This window comes from Sus scrofa, chromosome 9, assembly GCF_000003025.6.
Source record: "Sus scrofa isolate TJ Tabasco breed Duroc chromosome 9, Sscrofa11.1, whole genome shotgun sequence".
Taxonomy (NCBI): Eukaryota; Metazoa; Chordata; class Mammalia; order Artiodactyla; family Suidae; genus Sus; species Sus scrofa.
In genome coordinates, this window is record NC_010451.4 from 87,908,642 (window position 1) to 87,928,315 (window position 19,674).

A 19,674-nucleotide genomic window follows, 5' to 3' on the forward strand; every position below is an offset into this window, starting at 1 on the left:
CCTCAAGGGGGTGATACAGAAAAGATAGATTGGAAGCATGAATGGTCAGAGTCAACATATTATTAGACACAGGAGACACTATGCCCAGAACCCATGGTACTTTAAGGGGCCCACAAAATACTTTCAATGATCATTTTTAGAAGAAAAAATGAATATTACAATGATTCCAATGTATGCCATTATTAGCTGAAATATAATTTTTGTATTTGTATGGATGAAAGTACGGATGGAAGTCATAATGCAGCTCTGGGGATGCTCTTTGTTATACAATAGATAAGATTTGGGCTGGAACCTGAAAAAAGAATAGAAGATCTAATGTGGAGAATTCTGGTTGGCCTCAGGTCCAGGAGAGCCCAGATGAGCTGGGGAGGTTCTTTAGACTTTGCTTTACCTTCAGAGACTTTCTGTTAGCTTTTTGCCTATGGGAGAGAATTGTGAAGAGAATCCTTGCAGGAGAGAATAGGATGGTGGCCTTAGAAGCAGGGTGATCAATCAAGGCCCTTTGCATTAGTTTAGATGTGATTTAAAGAGGAGATTATAGTAGAAAGAGACAGAAGGAATGGGTATTACAAACATCCAGGTAGATATTTACCCCTGAATCTTCGATCATATTTAGAAGAGCTCATTTTCTCCATAGAAAACTCCTAAAGTCATAATTACACATTTACATTTCCTCTGTGAGTTCCATGAGGGGAGGAACTTACACAGTCTTACTGCTGCATCCTCAGGGAACTGACTGTGGAGACCCTCAAAAAAACAAGTGATTTAAAAAGTGTTACAACTGTTATAACTGGAATTACATCCTAGCCAAATCATTCTACCCATCAAAGCAAATACCCAAAGCCCAATGATATAACAGATGCCTTCCAACTGATTGATGGTTCAGTTATTCTGCAAAGCAAAATGAAAGTATACACATACATTAATTATAATTTATTTTGAAGTTAATTTGAAACGGTGATTAACTTTTTTCTAAATTGGGAAACCTCTGCCTACAGTCTATTACTAAATATATATTTGTAATCATAACTCATGTTTATTTATTTATTTTTAATTGTTATTTCCCCAATACAGTTTTCTTCTGCTGTATAGCATGGTGACCCAGTTACACATACATGTATACATTCTTTTTTCTCACATTATCATGCTCCATCATAAGTGACTAGACATAGTTCCTAGTGCTACACAGTAGGATCTCGTTAATGCTATATATGTTTATATATAGCATTAACTCATTTATAGAGAACATCACAATGATATAAAACTATGTAACATGCACTGAATACAGTTGTGTGATATGTAGACTTGTTAGCATTCTCACTGTGAATAATTTGTGCACTAAGGAGGGGGCCAAGCCTTGGGCTAGGGGAGCTCCTAACCTAATAAGAAGGTTGAGACAGAGCCTTACTAAGGAGAAGTGATGTTTGCATCCAGTCTTGAAATGGTAGATCAAAGCAGATGAACATGTACATTTTAAAAATTGTAGCAGTTAGACTTGTGTTTAAAAGATCTTGTTAACCTTTTGGAATATCAGTTTTCTTATCTGTGGATTGTGATGGTCATCTTTTGTATCACTGGTCAGATATTTTCCATGTTTGTTGAGGACATGTAAAAGGAAAGAAACATAAAAACCACCACGAAGGTTATGCATTTTCCAAAGCTGGAGAGAGAAGAAATATCCACTGTGTAATATTGATAGTTAAAATAACCACCTATCTGTATTTTAAAAGATTGTCTTTTTTTGGAGACAAAGGAATAAAACAAGTGAATCTTGAAGGAGCTTCCAGATTCTGTGTGTCTGATTGAATAGTCTGAGAAGTATTATGATGATGATATGAGATTATACCATGCAACCTGTGAAAAAGTCATCCTTCTATTCCATTTTATGAAGATGGAAAGGTGTCAAATATAGTTACTTAACTGGCATTGCTTGGGTTCCCATAAATTCCATTGACAGTGTTCTTGAAATAAATTCAAGATAGAATTTTAGAATTGAGCCTCCTTGGTAGTGTGAGAGCAGTTGCACTGTTCTCCCACTTTGCACTGCAGCCGTTCTGGGGCTGTATTCAAAACGTTGGTATCGAGGTAGGAAATGAGCCTAAGTCCACGTTCCTCTTGAGGTGAAAGGTCTGTTTCTTTCAATCAGTTCAAACTGACAGGCCTCCTGCCATCACCTCCTCCTTAGCCAGGCAGACAGGCCCTGGCCGTCAGTGTGAAAACATCTGTTGAATGGATTTATTGACTAGATCTTGTTTTTTTTCTCCCTTTCTCTATTTTTTTTCCCTTCACACCGTTTATTATGTCTCTGACCTGATGAACTTAATTTGTTGACATGTCGCTCTCAGTGTCTCCCTCAGTGCTTGTCTCATGTTTCTTTCTACTGTGCTCTTTTCTTGGCAACAGCCCTTCCTGGAGCCCCAGCACACACGTGCGATCTCGGTGCGCCAAGCTCAGCTGGCTGCGGTTGGCATGGACGGATTAGAGAAACACCGTCTTGTCTCCAGGACTCACTCCTCCCCAGCGGCCTCCATTTTACCTCACCCAGCAATGGACCGCCCCCTCCTGCCAGGCTCTGCAACTGGTGAGAATCCCTAAAGACACTCCCTAATAGGCAGGCAAAATGCACCGTTCTTGTAGGATTAAGCGATTTAAATGCTCTGAATAGCTCCAATAGCAGAACGCTCCAGTTTAACCCATTGCAACCCAAATTTTATGAGGTTATATTGGCCATAAGACAAGCAGCGCATCAGACAAATCTTGGGCTTAGTATTAATAGCCTCATAAATTGCTATCATTCAAGGGCCTGGAAAACACATCAACAGGTGCATGGGTCCCTTTTGGAAAGAAAAATCTCTACAACATTCTTTAGCAGTGTTCCTCAATCTCTTACCTCTCACAGTCCCAGCCACTAGGAAATTTATGATGCAGCCTTCATTTGACTCTGAGGTGTGCCCCTTTTCCAGTTTATTTCACTGTTTTCTTCTGCCTTTTCATACAGATGACTCATAGGAGACAATATACCAAGGCAAATCTTGTTTAATTCTACATACATTAGTTGCTTTTCCATTTATTATGGCACCAATGAGTGGGCTCTTTGACCATCCTCTTCCTTTGCCTGCAGCTGTGTTTGATATTTCAGAACCTGGCTACAGGGGAAAACAAACCAGATAATTCTAAGGCCAAAGGAAGGTCAAGTCTGGAACACACACAAAAAAGGGGTGCTGTTCTCTCAAAAAGGAGCTGTACCATAAATATCCATGTGGATAAATATTCCTTTATGTCTGCTAGACCCCATTCTTGTTCCATACTCTCAAACTGTGGCTGATCCAATGACAGATATTCTAGCCCTGAGGGGCTCATAACTTGGATGCAGCAAGGAGAGAATTCATATGTACCTTCCCCCAAAGTCTCTCACAGGTTATCTGATTTATTTTTTAATCAGTTTTTAATATTCAGAGTTTGTTTTCATGGCTTCTGTGACCTCAAGCAACCCTGTGTGCTTGGAAAAGTTAAAATACATTTTTTAAAATCGCATTCCTAAGCCCTGATATCATCTTTTATTTAAAAATCAATGAGCGAAATGGCCAAGTTTTTAACTGTGACAGGCATCTTTAATAAGTATGCATAGGAGCTCCTTTTTATAATGTGTTATACCACAAGCCAGCATTCCATACTAGGAGCTTCAGTTTGGGTATATTTGGATATATTTCTTTTACCACATTAGCCACTGCCTCTGATCCCTCTATTTTTTGGAGCAAAGCAGACCTGTACCAGTATCCGAGATGACCTAAGACTGAAGCCCAGTGTCAACAGAAGCTACTTGGATCAGTCATGCCTAGTTCTATCCCTGGTCCTCAGGGAATTTTTGCTCAAAACCAGATACATGATGTCGAGAAATATTTTTTGTAGCTAGTCAGAGCAGTGGCCTTTAAGAATTACATACGCCTCAATTCTTTTTACTGAAGTGTTCGTTTTTCTTTATTCAGCCATAAACTTTTAGAAAAACAGAGTAGCAACCATCCGTTATAATGCCAGTTCTACTCATTCAAAATAATTTCCTTTATTATTTATTTATTTATTTATGCATGCTTTTTAAGGCCACACTTGGCGGATAAGGAAGTTCCCAGGCTTGGGGTCAAATGAGAGCTCATGCTGCCGGCCTACCACAGCCACAGCAACGCCAGATCTGAGCAGTGTCTGCGACCTACACCACAGCTCTTGGCAACACCAGATGCCTGACCCACTGAACAAGGATAGGCATTGAACCTGAATCCTCATGGATACTAGTCATATTCTTTTCTGCTGTGCCACAATGGGAACTCCTCATTTCCTTAATTTTAAAGTGAGCTTGATCATTAAGTTTTGTGGCACTGTTGCCATATGTGCTGCTGTCTACCTGTGTAATCCTACTGGTAGACTTTGTTTTCTTGGTGAAGAGGGGTGACTGTTTCCTGACATGCTTTGGTTTCTTCTACTTGTATATGTTCCTTCAATATGAACTAAACAAGATCTCTGAATATTAGCATGATCCGGCTAATTTGAGAATAAGAAAATGTGTTGCCAAATGAACAGAGTTTGTAGACTTTAAAAGAATCCAGGTGAGAGGGAAGACTGCAAACCAAATAATTTAAGCAGGAGATAAACATAACCTTATCCTTCGGACTGAGGACTGGGTCATTTCGCATGATTAGTTTCTTTCTCATAATGTCAACGTCCTGGTATTTATCAGAGTTTATATTCAAAACACAAATTGGGGAATGGACTTAAGTTTATTTTCGTAGTTTATATACTTGATGAGGCACATTCCTTTCCTAAATGAGAGATTATATACATTTATATTTTAAAAAAAACAAGATTTTGTACTTAGTTGATATTCAATAAATTTTAGTTGAATTGACAAATATTAATTTGTAGTATACATACATAATATATGTACACATGAATCATAAACATTTATGAATTTAGCTCAAATTTGAAAACAGTGAAAGTTGCCTTGTAGTTATTTTTCTATAAAGAACAACTAAGTGATTTCAAAGTTGAATGCTTAGAGAAACACCTTACTGTCTTATTTACATTAAAAATTGCATTCTAATACTCAAATTCTTAAAATAAAAAGATTGTTTTTTAATGGCCACACCCAGCCAGGGATTAAATATGAACCACATTTATTAAATAAGAACCACCATTGCTGCAGCGGCCCGAGCCACTGCAGTTGGATTCTTAACCCACTGTGCCGTAATAGAAATTCCAATATTAAATATTTAAAAAAATCTTGTATGTAATTTATATATCTGTTAATAGCCCCTCCACTTTCATTGGGACTAAAATATATATACTTTATTGCTGACTTTCATTTAGTGCTTTTCTAAATCCAAGGGCAATGAAATGCACATCTTCATTCTGCTTCTCCATATATTGTTCTGGCTTTAATCCAAACTTAAATTTCCCCTGTAACCTGCATACTCTTATAATCCACATGATCTCAACATTCATTTTTGTATTTCTAATAATCTCTATTTTAGAGGAGAACTCTTAAGGCTTTCACTTGTGGTATGTTTGAAAACAGGTATTTTAAAGCACTAAATGCCTTTCCTTTGGCTTTTTAATGCCTATTTGTCATAGACACATTAAAAAAAAATCAAAAGCGCCATTCGAGTATGTTCTTTGAGAGTATTAACTTTTCTTCAAAAATCATAAATCTTACATACTCAGTAGTTGTTCCACTAAAAAGGACGAGAAAACAAATAAATTGTAAAGGTAAGCGATCCACTTAAATTCATTCTGTGAGAGCTATGAATTTTGTTATCACTAAAAGGTTATTTAATACTACATGCACATCATTTTCAAGGGACACCATTCAAACCTTTACCCTCCATGTAGATCCTCAGCAGCCAGCTAGAGTAGCCACACCACCCCCTTTATGTAAAGAACGAAGCAGTGGTCCAAGGGGAAAATGTTGCCTGAGCTCAGGCAGTTGTTGAAAGATGAAGTCACTAGCCTATTTCCTGTGAGAACTTGAATGGACCAAGAAGTAGACTAAGATGTCGCCACTCCCTGGTGGCCCTCCAGAGAGCCTGGAGGAGGATATTTCTGGATGGACAAGAACATCATGCAGCGGCTGTACTGATAGTGAAGAATGGGTGTTGTATAGCCAGGTTGCCATATATTCAAAAGAGTTTTATGTTATACTGGAATATGAGTGATAATAATCAATTTTTATATAATATTCAATTTAAGAGGTGCTTTTTTCATTCTAGGCAAAGCCAAGTCATGGTGTTTGTATGAGTTCTGATGACTAAAGAAAGGGCCATCCGTTTCATTTCCTTGCCATGGTCTTCCCTTCTACCCAGCTGTTCCTAACAGAGATGAGGCTTGGCAATGGCTCACAACAGAACGTTGAGAGTAGATGATACAATCGTGCTAGTTTATACCAAGTTGGGTTCATTGACATAAGAATTTAGTGGCAAATAAATTTGATTGGCTTTATCTTCCCCATCACCCAGGACCATTTAAGATCTTCTTTCTCCCGGCATTAGGTTCCTTTACATCATCTGTGAGTAAATTCTTTCTTTGTAACATAACCTTCTTAGAGTCCATTGTGAAGTAGAAACATAGTGTTCAAACTAAACCAATGTTTGTGAAAGCTGTTATAAATAATTTAGTTAAAAGTGTTTTGAAATTGTGCATACTAATAGTAAGAGAAATACATTTGAATATTTCATTTTGAGGGCAGCAAAACTGGCCTTTTCTCCTTCTTTTTTTGTTTTTTAATAAAAGTTGTTTTCCCAAGTCAGGCAACTGCTATAGATGCTTCAGGTTTTAGTTTACATGTTATTTCCTTCAGGAAGCCTTGCCCAGTCAGCTAAATCCAAATTAAATCAGTTATAGTTCCTCATAACAAAATAGATTTCCCTCTCAGAGAATGTCATTATTTATGTATTTTGAGGATTGTGTTCAAATGCCCTTTCCATGTGGGAGGAGATTGTGTTTTCTATTCTCTCTAACCCTAGCCCTTGTGGCCAGCACAAGGAAGGAACTCAATGTCTATACTTACTGTATAATAAACAAGGAACAGCTGAATGAAATAAGAATAAATATGAACTACATGAAACTATACAAAAAAGGTTATTGGTATGCTAAGTGAAATTTGGGAGTAACATTTTATCTTTTAATTCAAAAAATGTTCATTGAAAGCAGCTTTGTAAATCTAGAAAGCTATAAATGAGAATCACCTAATAACCTATCACCCAGGGGTAACCATAAGTAAAATATACATTTACTTATTTCCAGTATATGTGTATAATTGTGTGTATGTATATGTATATGATTGTGTTTGTGTATGTGTTTTAAGAACTCCCAGGGTAACTGATATCACCACATGTATCAGAGAGAGATTAATTTCATTTAGGTAGATAGCAAGTTTTGAAGTTACTGTCCTCCAATATATGTCCTTGAAATTTCTCCTGAAAAATTCCTCCAAAATTTGCTTATCTATTCTCATTAAAGATGATAAAATAGCTATCTTTTTAATTTAGGAGATTAACTCAACTTGATCACATATCATATATCACATATTATAAAATGCATTAACACAGCCTATATTTAAAGTATATGTTAATATATAATAGTTATAAATACGTATACATTTTTAATTAAACATTGTTTTTGGCTTTTCCATGCCTGAGAAACTTATCCTACCACCTTTACACATACTTGGACATAGACTTACTGGGGCACTCTTTTTTGTCTGAAAAATCTGGAAATGTGATTAAATGCTCAAGCATTTAACATTCAAGAAAAGAAATCTGAGTTTAGCACTGAAGAGAAGTCTGAGGCTGTCTTAGTATGTGTTCCTTTCTGCAGGCTGTTAACTCTTTTCTGGTGCCTTAATGGATATTTCCTTTATCCTGATAATGAAAAAAAAAAATCACCTTTATGATGAGCATTTGAACTTACACACTCATGCACATGTCTCTTTCTACTTAGGGGAAACTCTTCAGTTATTTCTGTTACTCAGTTAATCTGATTACTTCCTTGAGAGCAATCGCAACTTTTTTTCAGCTCTCTATTTGCTGATCGCCATCCTTTCTGTAATCTCTGTTTTTATTTGATAGCACTGCTCTGGTTTCCTGAAAGGTGAATTCCTTTTTTGTTGCCTCCAATATATATTTTAATTTTACCACTATTTATTCGTTTTCTTGACATATTCATTGATTTCATCCGTCTTTCTTTTCACTCATTAATTTAGCTTGATCTCCCCTTTTAATGTTTGGTTCCTATTTTATAGGACCGGTATCTTTTGACATTTGAGGATGGCAAAAAATTTCTAAGATCTTATTTTGTTTCCTATTGTAAATCAAATTCGTTGAGCTAAGTGGTAGGAAAGATTTTCCCTTACAGTTTCTGTAGCGTCTTACCATACACCCTGTTTTTATTTTTTATTTTCCTGGTCACCCAGTCTTTTTAAAAATTTTTAAAATTAAATTATAATTGATTTATAATGGTGTGTTAGTTTCTAGTATACAGTAAAGTGATTCAGTTCTATATATAGAATATATATATGTATTCTATATATATGTTCCTTTTAATATTCTTTTCCATTATAGTTTGTTAGAAGATATTGAATATGGTTCCCTGTGCTATACAGTAGGACCTTGTTGTTTATCCCTTTTATATATAGTAGTTTTTATCTGCTAATCCCAAACTCCTAATTTATCCTCCCCCCCACCTTTCCCCTTTGGTCACCATAAGTTTGTTTTCGGTGTTTATGAGTCTGTTTCTGTTTTGTAAATACGTTCATTTGTATCATTTTTTAGATTCAGCAATACAGGTGATATTATATGATACCCGTCTATGTCTCATTTACTTCACTTAGTATGATAATCTCTAGGTCCATCCATGCTGCTGCAAATGGCATTATTTCCTTCTTTCTTATGGCTAATATTCCATTATGTATATACCACATCATCTTTATCACATGTGTCAGTGGACATTTATGCTATTTCCATGTCTTGGCTATTGTAAATAGTACTGCTGTGAACATGGGGGGGGGTGTATATCTTTTTGAATTAGAGTTTTCTCTGAATATATGCGCAGGAATGAATTGTTGGATCATCATGGTAATTCCATTTTTAGTTCTGTAAGGAACCTCCATCCTATTCTCCATAGTGCTTACACCAATTTACATTCCCACCAACAGTATAGAAGGGTTCCCTTTTCTTCACACCCTCTCCAGCATTTATTATTTGTAGACTTTTTCATGATAGCCATTCTGATTGGTGTGAGGTGATACCTTGTGGTAGTTTTGATTTGCGTTTCTCTAATAATTAGCAATGTTTAACAATCTTTTCATGTGCTTGTTGGCCATCTGGATATCTTCTTTGGTGAAATATCTCTTTAGGTCTTCTGCCCATTTCTCAGTTGGGTGTTTTTGTTTGTTTGTTTGTTTTTCTGTGCTGTATGAACTGTTAGTATATTTTAGATATTAATCCCTTGTTGGTTCACGGTTTGCAAATACTTTGTCCCAGACCATAGTAGTTTTATTTATGGTTTCTGTGTTCACTCATTCTTGAAAGCTTGATTATGCAGAAATCTTTCCAGATATTTTGCCAGTAAATATGTAGTGAATTGTATGTGACTTCACTTTTTGCCAGCTTACATACTGGTTGAATCTCCTCAGCTATGCAGTTAAATGGTAACTAATTTTCATGTTCTAACCGATTTTCTGATAGTATTAGTTGGAAGGCCAATGGTGGGAGGCCTGTGGTTCTTTCACTCCTTTCCTTTTTAGATGATGGTAAGATGATTTACAAAAAACAAACAAACAAATCTATAAGTCTTAGAAAATGTTTCTTCTCTGCTTAGAGGCACCATTTAGCAAGTTTTAAACAATTATCTTTGGATATTTCATTTGCTTACTGGACAAATCAAGTTTCACACATAATTAGAAATCGTACTCACAAGTATTTTGATTTAAATGGTCCTGGTAAAATATATTATAACCAATATCTCAGGTGTTAGAATGTAATGAGTACACTAGAAGAAGAAAAATTATTAGGCAAGATAAACCTTATGGACTGATTGTAATTATGGATAGAAAGTATACTTTATAAGTATAAAGCTGCTATGCATATGATTTGGAGATTATTAGAAATGACCCTTGCTTTTAAATAGCTCCATCTATTTCTGTAATTCTACCAATGGCATTTTTAAAAGCTTTTTATTTTTTTTTATTTGTAAGAGATTGTCTTTGACCTCCCAGCCCCATTTTTTCCTTCCTTACCACACAGAGTTTTTAAAAAACTATTTGTAGATACCTTACCTTTCCTGCTAGATCATAAATTAAATGTAATAAAATGAAGTTGCTGGTGCCTGAATCATTGTGATCACTCAATGACTGTTTACTGAGCCTGCATCTTTCAGAAGAGATGTCATGTTATATATATTTGTACCATCCTTTGGTCCTTTGGTTCTGCAAGGTGTTTAATAGTGTTGTTGAGCAAATCCTTGGGAAGGTGTGAAACCTCAGGCATTAATCAGAAAGCAATATGAAGTTGAATGCTAAAAACTAGGGATTAGGATCAAGAGTTTTAGACTAAAGATGCTAGACTCGGAGTTCCCATCCTGGCGCAGCAGAAACGAATCTGACTAGGAACCATGAAGTTGTTGGTTTGATCCCTGGCCTTATCAGTGGGTTAAGGATCTGGCGTTGCCATGAGCTGTGGTATAGATCACAGACTCGGCTCAGATCTGGCGTTGCTGTTGCTGTGGCTGTGGTGTAGGCCAGCAGCTGTAGCCTGGGAACATCCATGTGCCGCAGGTGCAGTCCTAAAAAGACAAAAAGACAAAAAATAAAATAAAATAAAAAATAAAGATGCTAGACTCAACTTTCCTAATAGACCAAGGTGGACTCAGCCTAACAATGTCATATAAGATTGGGCATAGACCTGAAGATATGAATGGATTCTATGACTAAATAGTTAGTTAACTTATGCAGTGATTAAGGAAAGGGATATATACTTCACACACTTATTAATATAACTGAAAGCCAGGGAAAGCACAAGTTCATCTAAAAGTAACAAAAAAATTTAAGAGATTCTTTTTTGTTGTCTGTTTTGGTAGAAAATAAACTACTAGTGCTTAAAATGTGGTAAAGACTTTATGTTAAGGCTCCTTTGTGTATTTACTCAAAACCTAATTATAACTCTTGTCCCTTTGATTAAAAAAGAGAGATTGATCCATTGGCTTATGTTGCAAGTGGTAATGAGTGGGGTATAAAGGGTCAAAGAAAAGTAGAATTCCATATGAATCCCAAAGAGAAGAGCAGGCTTGTCTCTCACCCTATAAGTTTTTGTTTCTGAAAAAAGAAAGGAAAAGAAAACAAGTGAGAGGAAAGGAATGGAGATGAAGGATGAAGTTAAAGTCTCACCTTGCAGTCTACCTGTTAACACTTCATTGCTACGTCATTAAGATGAGTAAGTGAATGTTTGAGGTTCCAGACTTATTTATTTTCCCTTAAATTCGAATGTCTTTCCAAGAGCTCCTGGACTTTGTATTATAATCTCCAGATACTTGGCAATAACTTTCAATTACCATAATCTTTTTCATATTTTTTTCTTTTGGCAGTGATATGGAGAAAATGTTAAAAGAAAAATAATTACTATGGAGGTGAAGTTAGATATGTCAAAAAATAAGCAACTTAATCATTTGAATCTCTTAATATGTTTTCAAAGTGAGGGAAATACTATATTTTATGTTTCCTTGTTAATTATTAATATATCTTTTATGCAGTATAAACCCATAGTTGAAAATATATTAAACAGTTCCTATTATAGTAACTCAAACACTTGATATATCTGAATTGTGGAGACAAGTGTTATATATCATTGTATTTTGAATGTTACTTTTTATGCCTGCTTACTACTTTTTTTTCCCTGCATTCCTTCATGTTTCCCTTTTGACTTTATTTAAATATATTTCGTCTCTTTTTTTATGTAAAATGCCAGGTAGAAATATGAGTAAAAGAAATGCCTTTATTAGAGGCACTTGCCAGTAGGAAGGCATATAAAATAAAAGGTAGAATGTTAAAGAAATAAGGGTAAAAAAAAATTCAGTAGTCTGAAGAGATCCACCAAGTGGATTTGTCAAGGAAGGCTTTATAATAGAGATTTCTGACTTAATTCCTTTTTTTTTTTTTTTTTTGTCTTTTTGCCTTTTCTAGGGCTGCACCCTAGGCATATGGGTTCCCAGGTTAGGGGTCCAATCGGAGCTGTAGCTGCCAAGCCTACGCCAGAGTCACAGCAACGTGGGATCTGAGCCACCTCTGCACCCCACACCACAGCTCACGGCAATGCCAGATCCTTAACCCACTGAGCAAGGCCAGAGATTGAACCCACAACCTCATGGTTCTTAGTTGGATTTGTTAACCACTGAGCCACGACAGGAACTCCTGACTTAATTCTTATATCAGCTCATTTATTTATGTTTTTCATTCATTCATTAAAAATACTTTTCTGGATCTACAGTATTCCAAGCATGTTTATAGTTCAGAGGTGAGGAGTTCCCATTGTGGCTCAGCGGAAATGCATCTGATTAGCATCCATGAGGATGCGGGTTCCATCCCAGGCCTCACTCAGTGGGTTAAAGATCCGGCATTGCTGTGAGCTGTGGTGTAGGTCGAAGATGTGGCTCAGATCTGAGTTTTTATGGCTGGGTGTAGGCTGAAGCTACAGTTCTGATTCGACCCTTAGCTTGGGAACCTCCTTATGCCATGGGTGCAGGCTCCCTCCCCCCCAAAAAAAAATAGTTCAAAAGTGAATGGTAGAACTGTAGTCTGTGTTTTCATAGATATTACCAGATAGTAATGAAAATATACAATAACAAGATTATATACTGCAAGTATAGAATTACAATTATACAATTATAGAATTGTGATAAATGATCTGAAGGAGACCTGGAAGTTGCCGTGAGAGTATATAGTAGGAGATTTAATTGAGATGACAGGGAATGCTTTGTTGAGGAAGTGACATTAAAACAACCTTGAAGAATGAGTAACTCTTAGCCAAATGCAGACTAGGGTTACGGGGAGGGAGGGACAAGAAGGAAGAATTTTTGGTGTACGTGGACTAGCATGTATAAAGATCCCAAGGCTGGTATGATTTTGAGTTTTTTGAGGACTGGAAGGTAATTATGGGAGAAATAAAGATTAAGAGAGAGAAGAGCAGGAGATAAAGCTGGAGAAGTGGGCCAGGGCCCATCTATGCTGCCGTGAAAGATTTTAACTTCATCTATGAAGTCACCAAAGGATTTAAGCAAAGATAACTACTTTTAAGTGGTGCATAGAATAGAGTGAAAGTCAGGTAGCCAGTTCCAGGACTATCTCAGAGTTCAGATTAGAAATAATAGTACCTTGATTGTGCATGGTTTTGGCACTGGCAATAAGAAGCAAGTGATGCAGTCATATTTTCCAGGGAAAACAGATAATACTTGTTGGTTTATTGGAGAGAGCATGTCAAGACAAGAGTAAGATTTCTTATATGAGCAATGGTGGGTCATGACGACCTTTGCTGAAATGAGGAACAGAGTGTGAAATTTAAGATTATGAACGCAAATCTAAGATAGTCTTACTTGATGAAAACCAGGATGTATCCAAATGGAGATTTTGGCTGGGCAGTTGAATAAACAAGTGTGCAAGTGTAGTGCTTACAAGGAAGATGACTACTGAAGATGAAAATGTGAGGGGACAGGGAGGAATTATGAAGCCATTTGAGTTTTAAGAATGGATACAAATCTAAAGGGTATCATGTTAAGTGAAATAAGTCCAACAGAGAAAGACAAATGCCATATAATCTAAAATCTTTATCTTTAGTTCTAGAATCTAAGACACAAAACAAATAAAACTAAATAAAAACAGACTCAAATGTGTTAGTTGCCAGTGGGACAGAGTTTGGGGAATTGGGCCACATAGGTGAAAGGAATTAAGAAGAATACACCTCATTATAGGAGTTCCCGTCGTGGCGCAGTGGTTAACGAATCCGACTAGGAACCATGAGGTTGCGGGTTCGGTCCCTGCCCTTGCTCAGTGGGTTAACGATCTGGCGTTGCCGTGAGCTGTGGTGTAGGCTGCAGACGCGGCTCGGATCCTGCGTTGCTGTGGCTCTGGCGTAGGCTGGTGGCTGCAGCTCCGATTCAACCCCTAGCCTGGGAACCTCCATATGCCGAGGGAGCGGCCCAAGAAATAGCAACAACAACAACAACAACAAAAGACAAAAAGACAAAAGACAAAAAAAAAAAAAAAAAGAAGAATACACCTCATTATAAAGTAAATGAGCCATGGGGATGTCATATACAACATAAGGGATATGGTCAATAATATTTTAATAACTTGTATTGAGACAGATTATCATGGCGATCATTTTGTAGTGTATTATGTAAATGTAAAATCACTTTGTAGTACACCTGAAACCAACATAATATTGTATGTCAACCATATTTCATTTAATAAAAAAGAGTGAATGGTATTTGGACCAGCAAAGTGATACTTTTTCATAGACATAATTTTTACCACATGGTTTCAAACATCATTTTGCTGCATGATTTTAATACACTCAGGGACAGATATTTTCCCTCTTGAGTAACATTCCTCTAACACAATAATGTATGGGAGAATAAAATATATTAATTGAGCCTACTTAATAACACTGATTGCTAGTACCTATCTGTTTTTGTATAGATATTTAGCAATTTCTTATAATGGATTCTTCCGCCTTTACTCCATGCCCCAGAGAATGTCTTTTGATGGTAATTTATTGGAATATTTGATTGGTTAAATAATTTCGTATGTCAGACAATTTTGTAAATAACATGTTTTTCCCCCAAAGAATCAAATTAAGGATGGAAACCTTTTCAGAATTAGCCAGAGTTATAATTATCATCTAATTTTAAAAAGTCCTACTTTGTGTGTCTGTAATGATTCATTTTATCAAATGTTTATAAAATCTTTCCATCAAAGGGTCTAACTGAAATATGAAATATATTAACTCATGATAATTTAAAAGTAGATTTTTCTAAGTATGATCTATACTAAAGGTATTGAGACTGACATTGATTTTTTAAAAGAAACACTTTACATGTCCCACAATATCATAAAATCTATATCTCTTTTACATACAGATTGGCACAAATTATGATAAAAGTACAGTAAGCAACAAAGAAATTCTGCACAACTTTATAGGGATTGTTAAGCAGAATAGGCAAGCAGTTGGAAATTCTTCCATTTTATTACAGATGTAACCCTGATCTAAAGAAAGGATGGAATTACTCATGAAATAAATTCACAGTTTAAAGAGTCAGTTCATTTAATGGCTTCAGTGATAAAATTTAAGCATCTATTGAATTCATTTTTCTGTTTAAAAATGCTTCATAATGATTTGAGGTACTGGTAAAATTACAGTATTTTTTAAGGCCTAAAATTTTAAAAATATCACTATCTTTATCATTTTACCGATTTACTAAGTAAGCTAGAGTCTGAGCACTGATGAATTCATGAGTTGACTTTTTTGCATATATATTCAGATACATAGAACAAAATAGCTATGTGCTCCTGGGAATTTGTGGATATGTATTATTTCTCTATTATAAGTTTATTTTTTAAAGAGTGGCTTTTTTGGAGTAATCATATTGTCATGTAACTTGTATCATTGCTTTCTATCATAACTCATCTTGTGCTGTATATTCTTCATCCTGAAGGGATTGCCTATGATCCTCTGATGCTGAAACACCAGTGCATTTGTGGCAATTCCACCACCCATCCGGAGCATGCTGGACGAATACAGAGCATTTGGTCACGGCTGCAAGAAACTGGGCTGCTAAATAAATGTGAGGTAATCATGAATTGGCCACACTCTTTTACTTTCTTAAATAAATCATGTAAAGAGGCCAGTATTTATTTGGGTAGTTGTAGAAAAATGTTAACTCTGGAGCACAAACATCATGATTGGTGAACTATCATAGACTCTGGTAACATAGAACTTATCACCTGACACTGGGCTGGGCACACAGTAGGTGCTCAGTCTGTGTTGATGAACTAATCACCTACCTAATGTGTGTGTTATTACTGAAGCATTTTTTGTATACACAGTAGCATTCTTGTTTCCAAATAGGTAGCATTTATTGAGTTAATTTTCTGAGAAACTTCACAAACCATTAAGTGCTAAGTAGTTGTTATTTCTTGTTATAAGTGATACTCTGAACTGAGATATATGCCAATTTTGCCTCATGGAAATGAGTAGTTTTAAAATATTAATGGTCCTTTTATGAAGAAAAATCACTTACTTTTATTGATGTTTAGACTCATTTATGTAGATTCTTGATGAATCCCATTTTTTATTTAGAAAAATCTGTTTCTTTAGGCTTTCCAAGGTTAAAAGTAAAAATGATATCAGGTCAAAAGGCTCCCATTGTCAAATTTACAAAATATATAACAACAAACAGTTGTTTGATTTAGCTGCTATAAATGTCCTTGGTTGTCTAAGATCCAGTAACATTCTATATTTGCGTCTAAAACATTTTAAAAGAAAAATATCCCCATGTATTTTTTTTACATTACTTGAACATTTATTGATCAGAGCACATTTTCCTGGATCTCTGTTATGTTCCAGATGTGTTCTAGGGTCTAGAATTGTGGAATTTCACAAGAAAAACATGGTCCCTATTCTTAAAGATTGGTAATTTAATATGTTGCTTTTGTTTCTATTGTCCTTCTTTGTAGAGCAATGAAGGAAGTTCAACTAGTTTTCACCAGTTTGGGAAGAAAGTAAATGGTTAATATTTTGACTTAGTTACATCATGAGGAAACTAATATGTTGAAACCATATTAAATTCGCTATTCTTTGATAAAATACCCAGTCTTTTGTGACTACTTTTAATTAATTTTGACAACTCAAAATGTAGTCAAGAAAATTCTATTCAAAGCTAATTTAGTTTAAAGTGAGCCTGTAAAATATTTCAGTTGAAATAGTAATGCCAAAGCAGACAGAATGTTTCTTAGAGTCAAGTGCACTTGCCTCTATTTGATAGCAGGAGTTAGTTCAGTCTGACCTTCCTTCTCTGCAAAGTAAAAAATAACTGACTTGAAGGTACAAAATCATTCATTCAGTGCATTCATTTCTAAGCATAAATTATTTTCTTTATTGATTTTCTCTTTTGAAGATGAATTATGTAGCTCATCTTACAGGAGAATTAAATGGTAATTTTCTTTACATCAAAACATAGATAATGTCTGTGAGTCATTCAGCAGTTGGGATTGTGAATAAATACACCAGAGCAGTATACACAGATTTAGTTTCACAAGTTTTATTATATGTTGATAATAGAATTAGAAAATGTTTTTCATATTTAGAGTTCTGCTTTTGATTAAATGTATCCTTTACCTAAAAACCCCAAAGTGAAGAAATTTCAGCTAGATTTATTTCTCTGGTTCCTTCCCAAGTGAAAGTCTATTTTTCATCTTCTGCCAGTAGCATCCATATTATACGGCAGAAGGCTTCCATATTCTTTGGTAAATTTTAGAGTTATCTTCAAGGTTTTCATGTTCTTTGATAATGCATTTTGGAAGCCAAGACACTCTGTTATCTGCCCAGTCCCACATGGAACCTGCAAAGTAAACTATCAAGGAAACTTATGTGTGGTAGCCTAGTCTTAATGGATATTTACTCACGAGAGCCTTCCTACCTCACCTTTGCATCTACCATAGATGTTTCCTAGCTTGGCAATCTCTCTGTGCTTTTGTGAGCTGAGGCATTGCTGTTTACATTTTTTTCCCCTTCAAGTCTTTGTTATATTCTTGAGCCCTACCCCAACCACTCCATATTAGCAATGGCTGATCATAGCCTCAAATGCATTGTTAGTTTGTGGTATTCCATAAATCTGTTACTTGAAGGAACACTGTTTATGAAAGGAGCAAAGGGCAAAAGTTGACGGAATGTAATATGGTTCAACTGGTCTTAACATTTTAAAGTCTTTTATCATCCCTTTCTGATCAATGTGCTTTTTCATTGATACATCGCACCTTTTTTGTCCTGTATTATTTGAAACCATGAAATTCAGTTTATACAACAGTACTGACTGATGTCATAGAAGATCTAGGTGAAGTCTTAGAAGCCCTGTGGGGTTGACGAGGATGAGTGAGTCCACTCAGTTAAATAAGAGTCTCTCTAGCAGACAATCACACAGTTAACAAATAATGTGCTGGAAAGCCCAGATCCATGGATTGGCTCTTAATGAAGACCAAGCTCAAAAGTCGGATTTAAAACTTTAATAATGCAAACAGAAGTATTTTTTCCTAACATAGTTTTAAGAGCAGCCCATCAAGTGTTGGCTTTCCTAAGTGACGAAATTGTTGCCCACATGTATTTATTTGCTGCTATGTTATCAAAATATCTGTGACTTACAATGACCTAATCCAAAACATGCAGTGGAATTTCTGAAGCCATTGAAGAGCACTAACTTTAAGATAGTTCGGAACCTAATATCCCTTTGTCTATGTGTACAATTTTAGAAATATTCAAAGTGGAGTTTTAGAAATGATTATTAACTAAACCAATGTTATCTCTCTCGAGACTCAGATTGTATGGAAGTCATAGTACCAAAAGGAATAAAACATACAACCAAAAGAAGCATGACTTATTTTATCTCCCTGATTGTTTCTATCAGAAGAGTAGGGGAGGAAATAAAAAGGGAACATACAAAAAGTGTTAGCTCATTCAGTTTAGATCACTCAGAAATAGTAGAATCTAATTCCTTAACTAATACTCTGCCCAGTAAATGCAACCAAAACAGTGATACCTGTTTGTTGTGGATTTTCTTTTATAGGTTTTGATTTGACCTGTTAGTTCTAATATGTATATTTATTAATTTATTATTAACTTTCTTGCAAGGATGCTAACCTTATTTCTCAAGCCAAATTATTCTGAAAATGTCAGTGCTATGGGAAAAAAATACAATAAACCTTTTAGCATTTTACCAAAACTTATTATAGCATTTAACCAAAACATATTATATGTAGTTTGTAAAAAACCAGGATAAAAGCATACTGTAATTGGCAAGTGACTGTATTCCTGGTGGGTACATTATCTGGTTGAAGAGGCAAAAATTTCCTGTACTAACAGGCTACCTCGTTAGTGTTTGTGAGGTTTCGAAAGTGTTCAAGGCCAGTGAAAATATCTTCATTGAAGTTAGAAGAAGAAGATTCTAGCGTGGGCCTGAATGACTGTTTACCATTATGGCCCAAGGGCTTATGGTGAATTAGGTCTTTCTTTCCAAATTGCCTAGGTAGGAGTATCAGGAATTTAAAACCCAGCTCTGTTCCTTGATTATGTCTACATCATGCATTCCTGAGAGGGTCACATCCATCAGTCTGGCCTTCCAGGGATTTGAGTACCAGCCCGGATGCATAGGTTATCACTCCTTCCTTAGCAGTACAGACAAATTCCTCTCTTGGTTGCAAGAAATAAGACCTCAGCTCAATTGTCTCAAAAGAGGGAGTATTTATTAGATTTCATTTTTTAAAAAAGGATATAATAAAATGGGAATACAGCACATAAAAGCTGGATCAATATATTGTTTCCCAATATCCAGATAGCAATTTGCCGTCTTTCAACGCAATATTCCTGCCAG

The 19,674-nt window shown here is 35.7% G+C and overlaps 1 protein-coding gene across 34 annotated transcripts in view; it reads left to right on the forward strand.

Moving 5' to 3' along the window:
* The window catches only part of HDAC9 (histone deacetylase 9), a 1,028,404-nt gene that overhangs the window by 744,242 nt on the left and 264,488 nt on the right, over positions 1–19,674 (forward strand). For all 34 annotated transcript variants that reach the window (XM_021102482.1, XM_021102481.1, XM_021102484.1 and 31 more), the window contains 2 exons: positions 2,404–2,581; positions 15,748–15,881. In XM_021102482.1, coding sequence (XP_020958141.1) covers positions 2,404–2,581; positions 15,748–15,881 — 312 coding nt within the window. The remainder of the gene's footprint in view (positions 1–2,403; positions 2,582–15,747; positions 15,882–19,674) is intronic.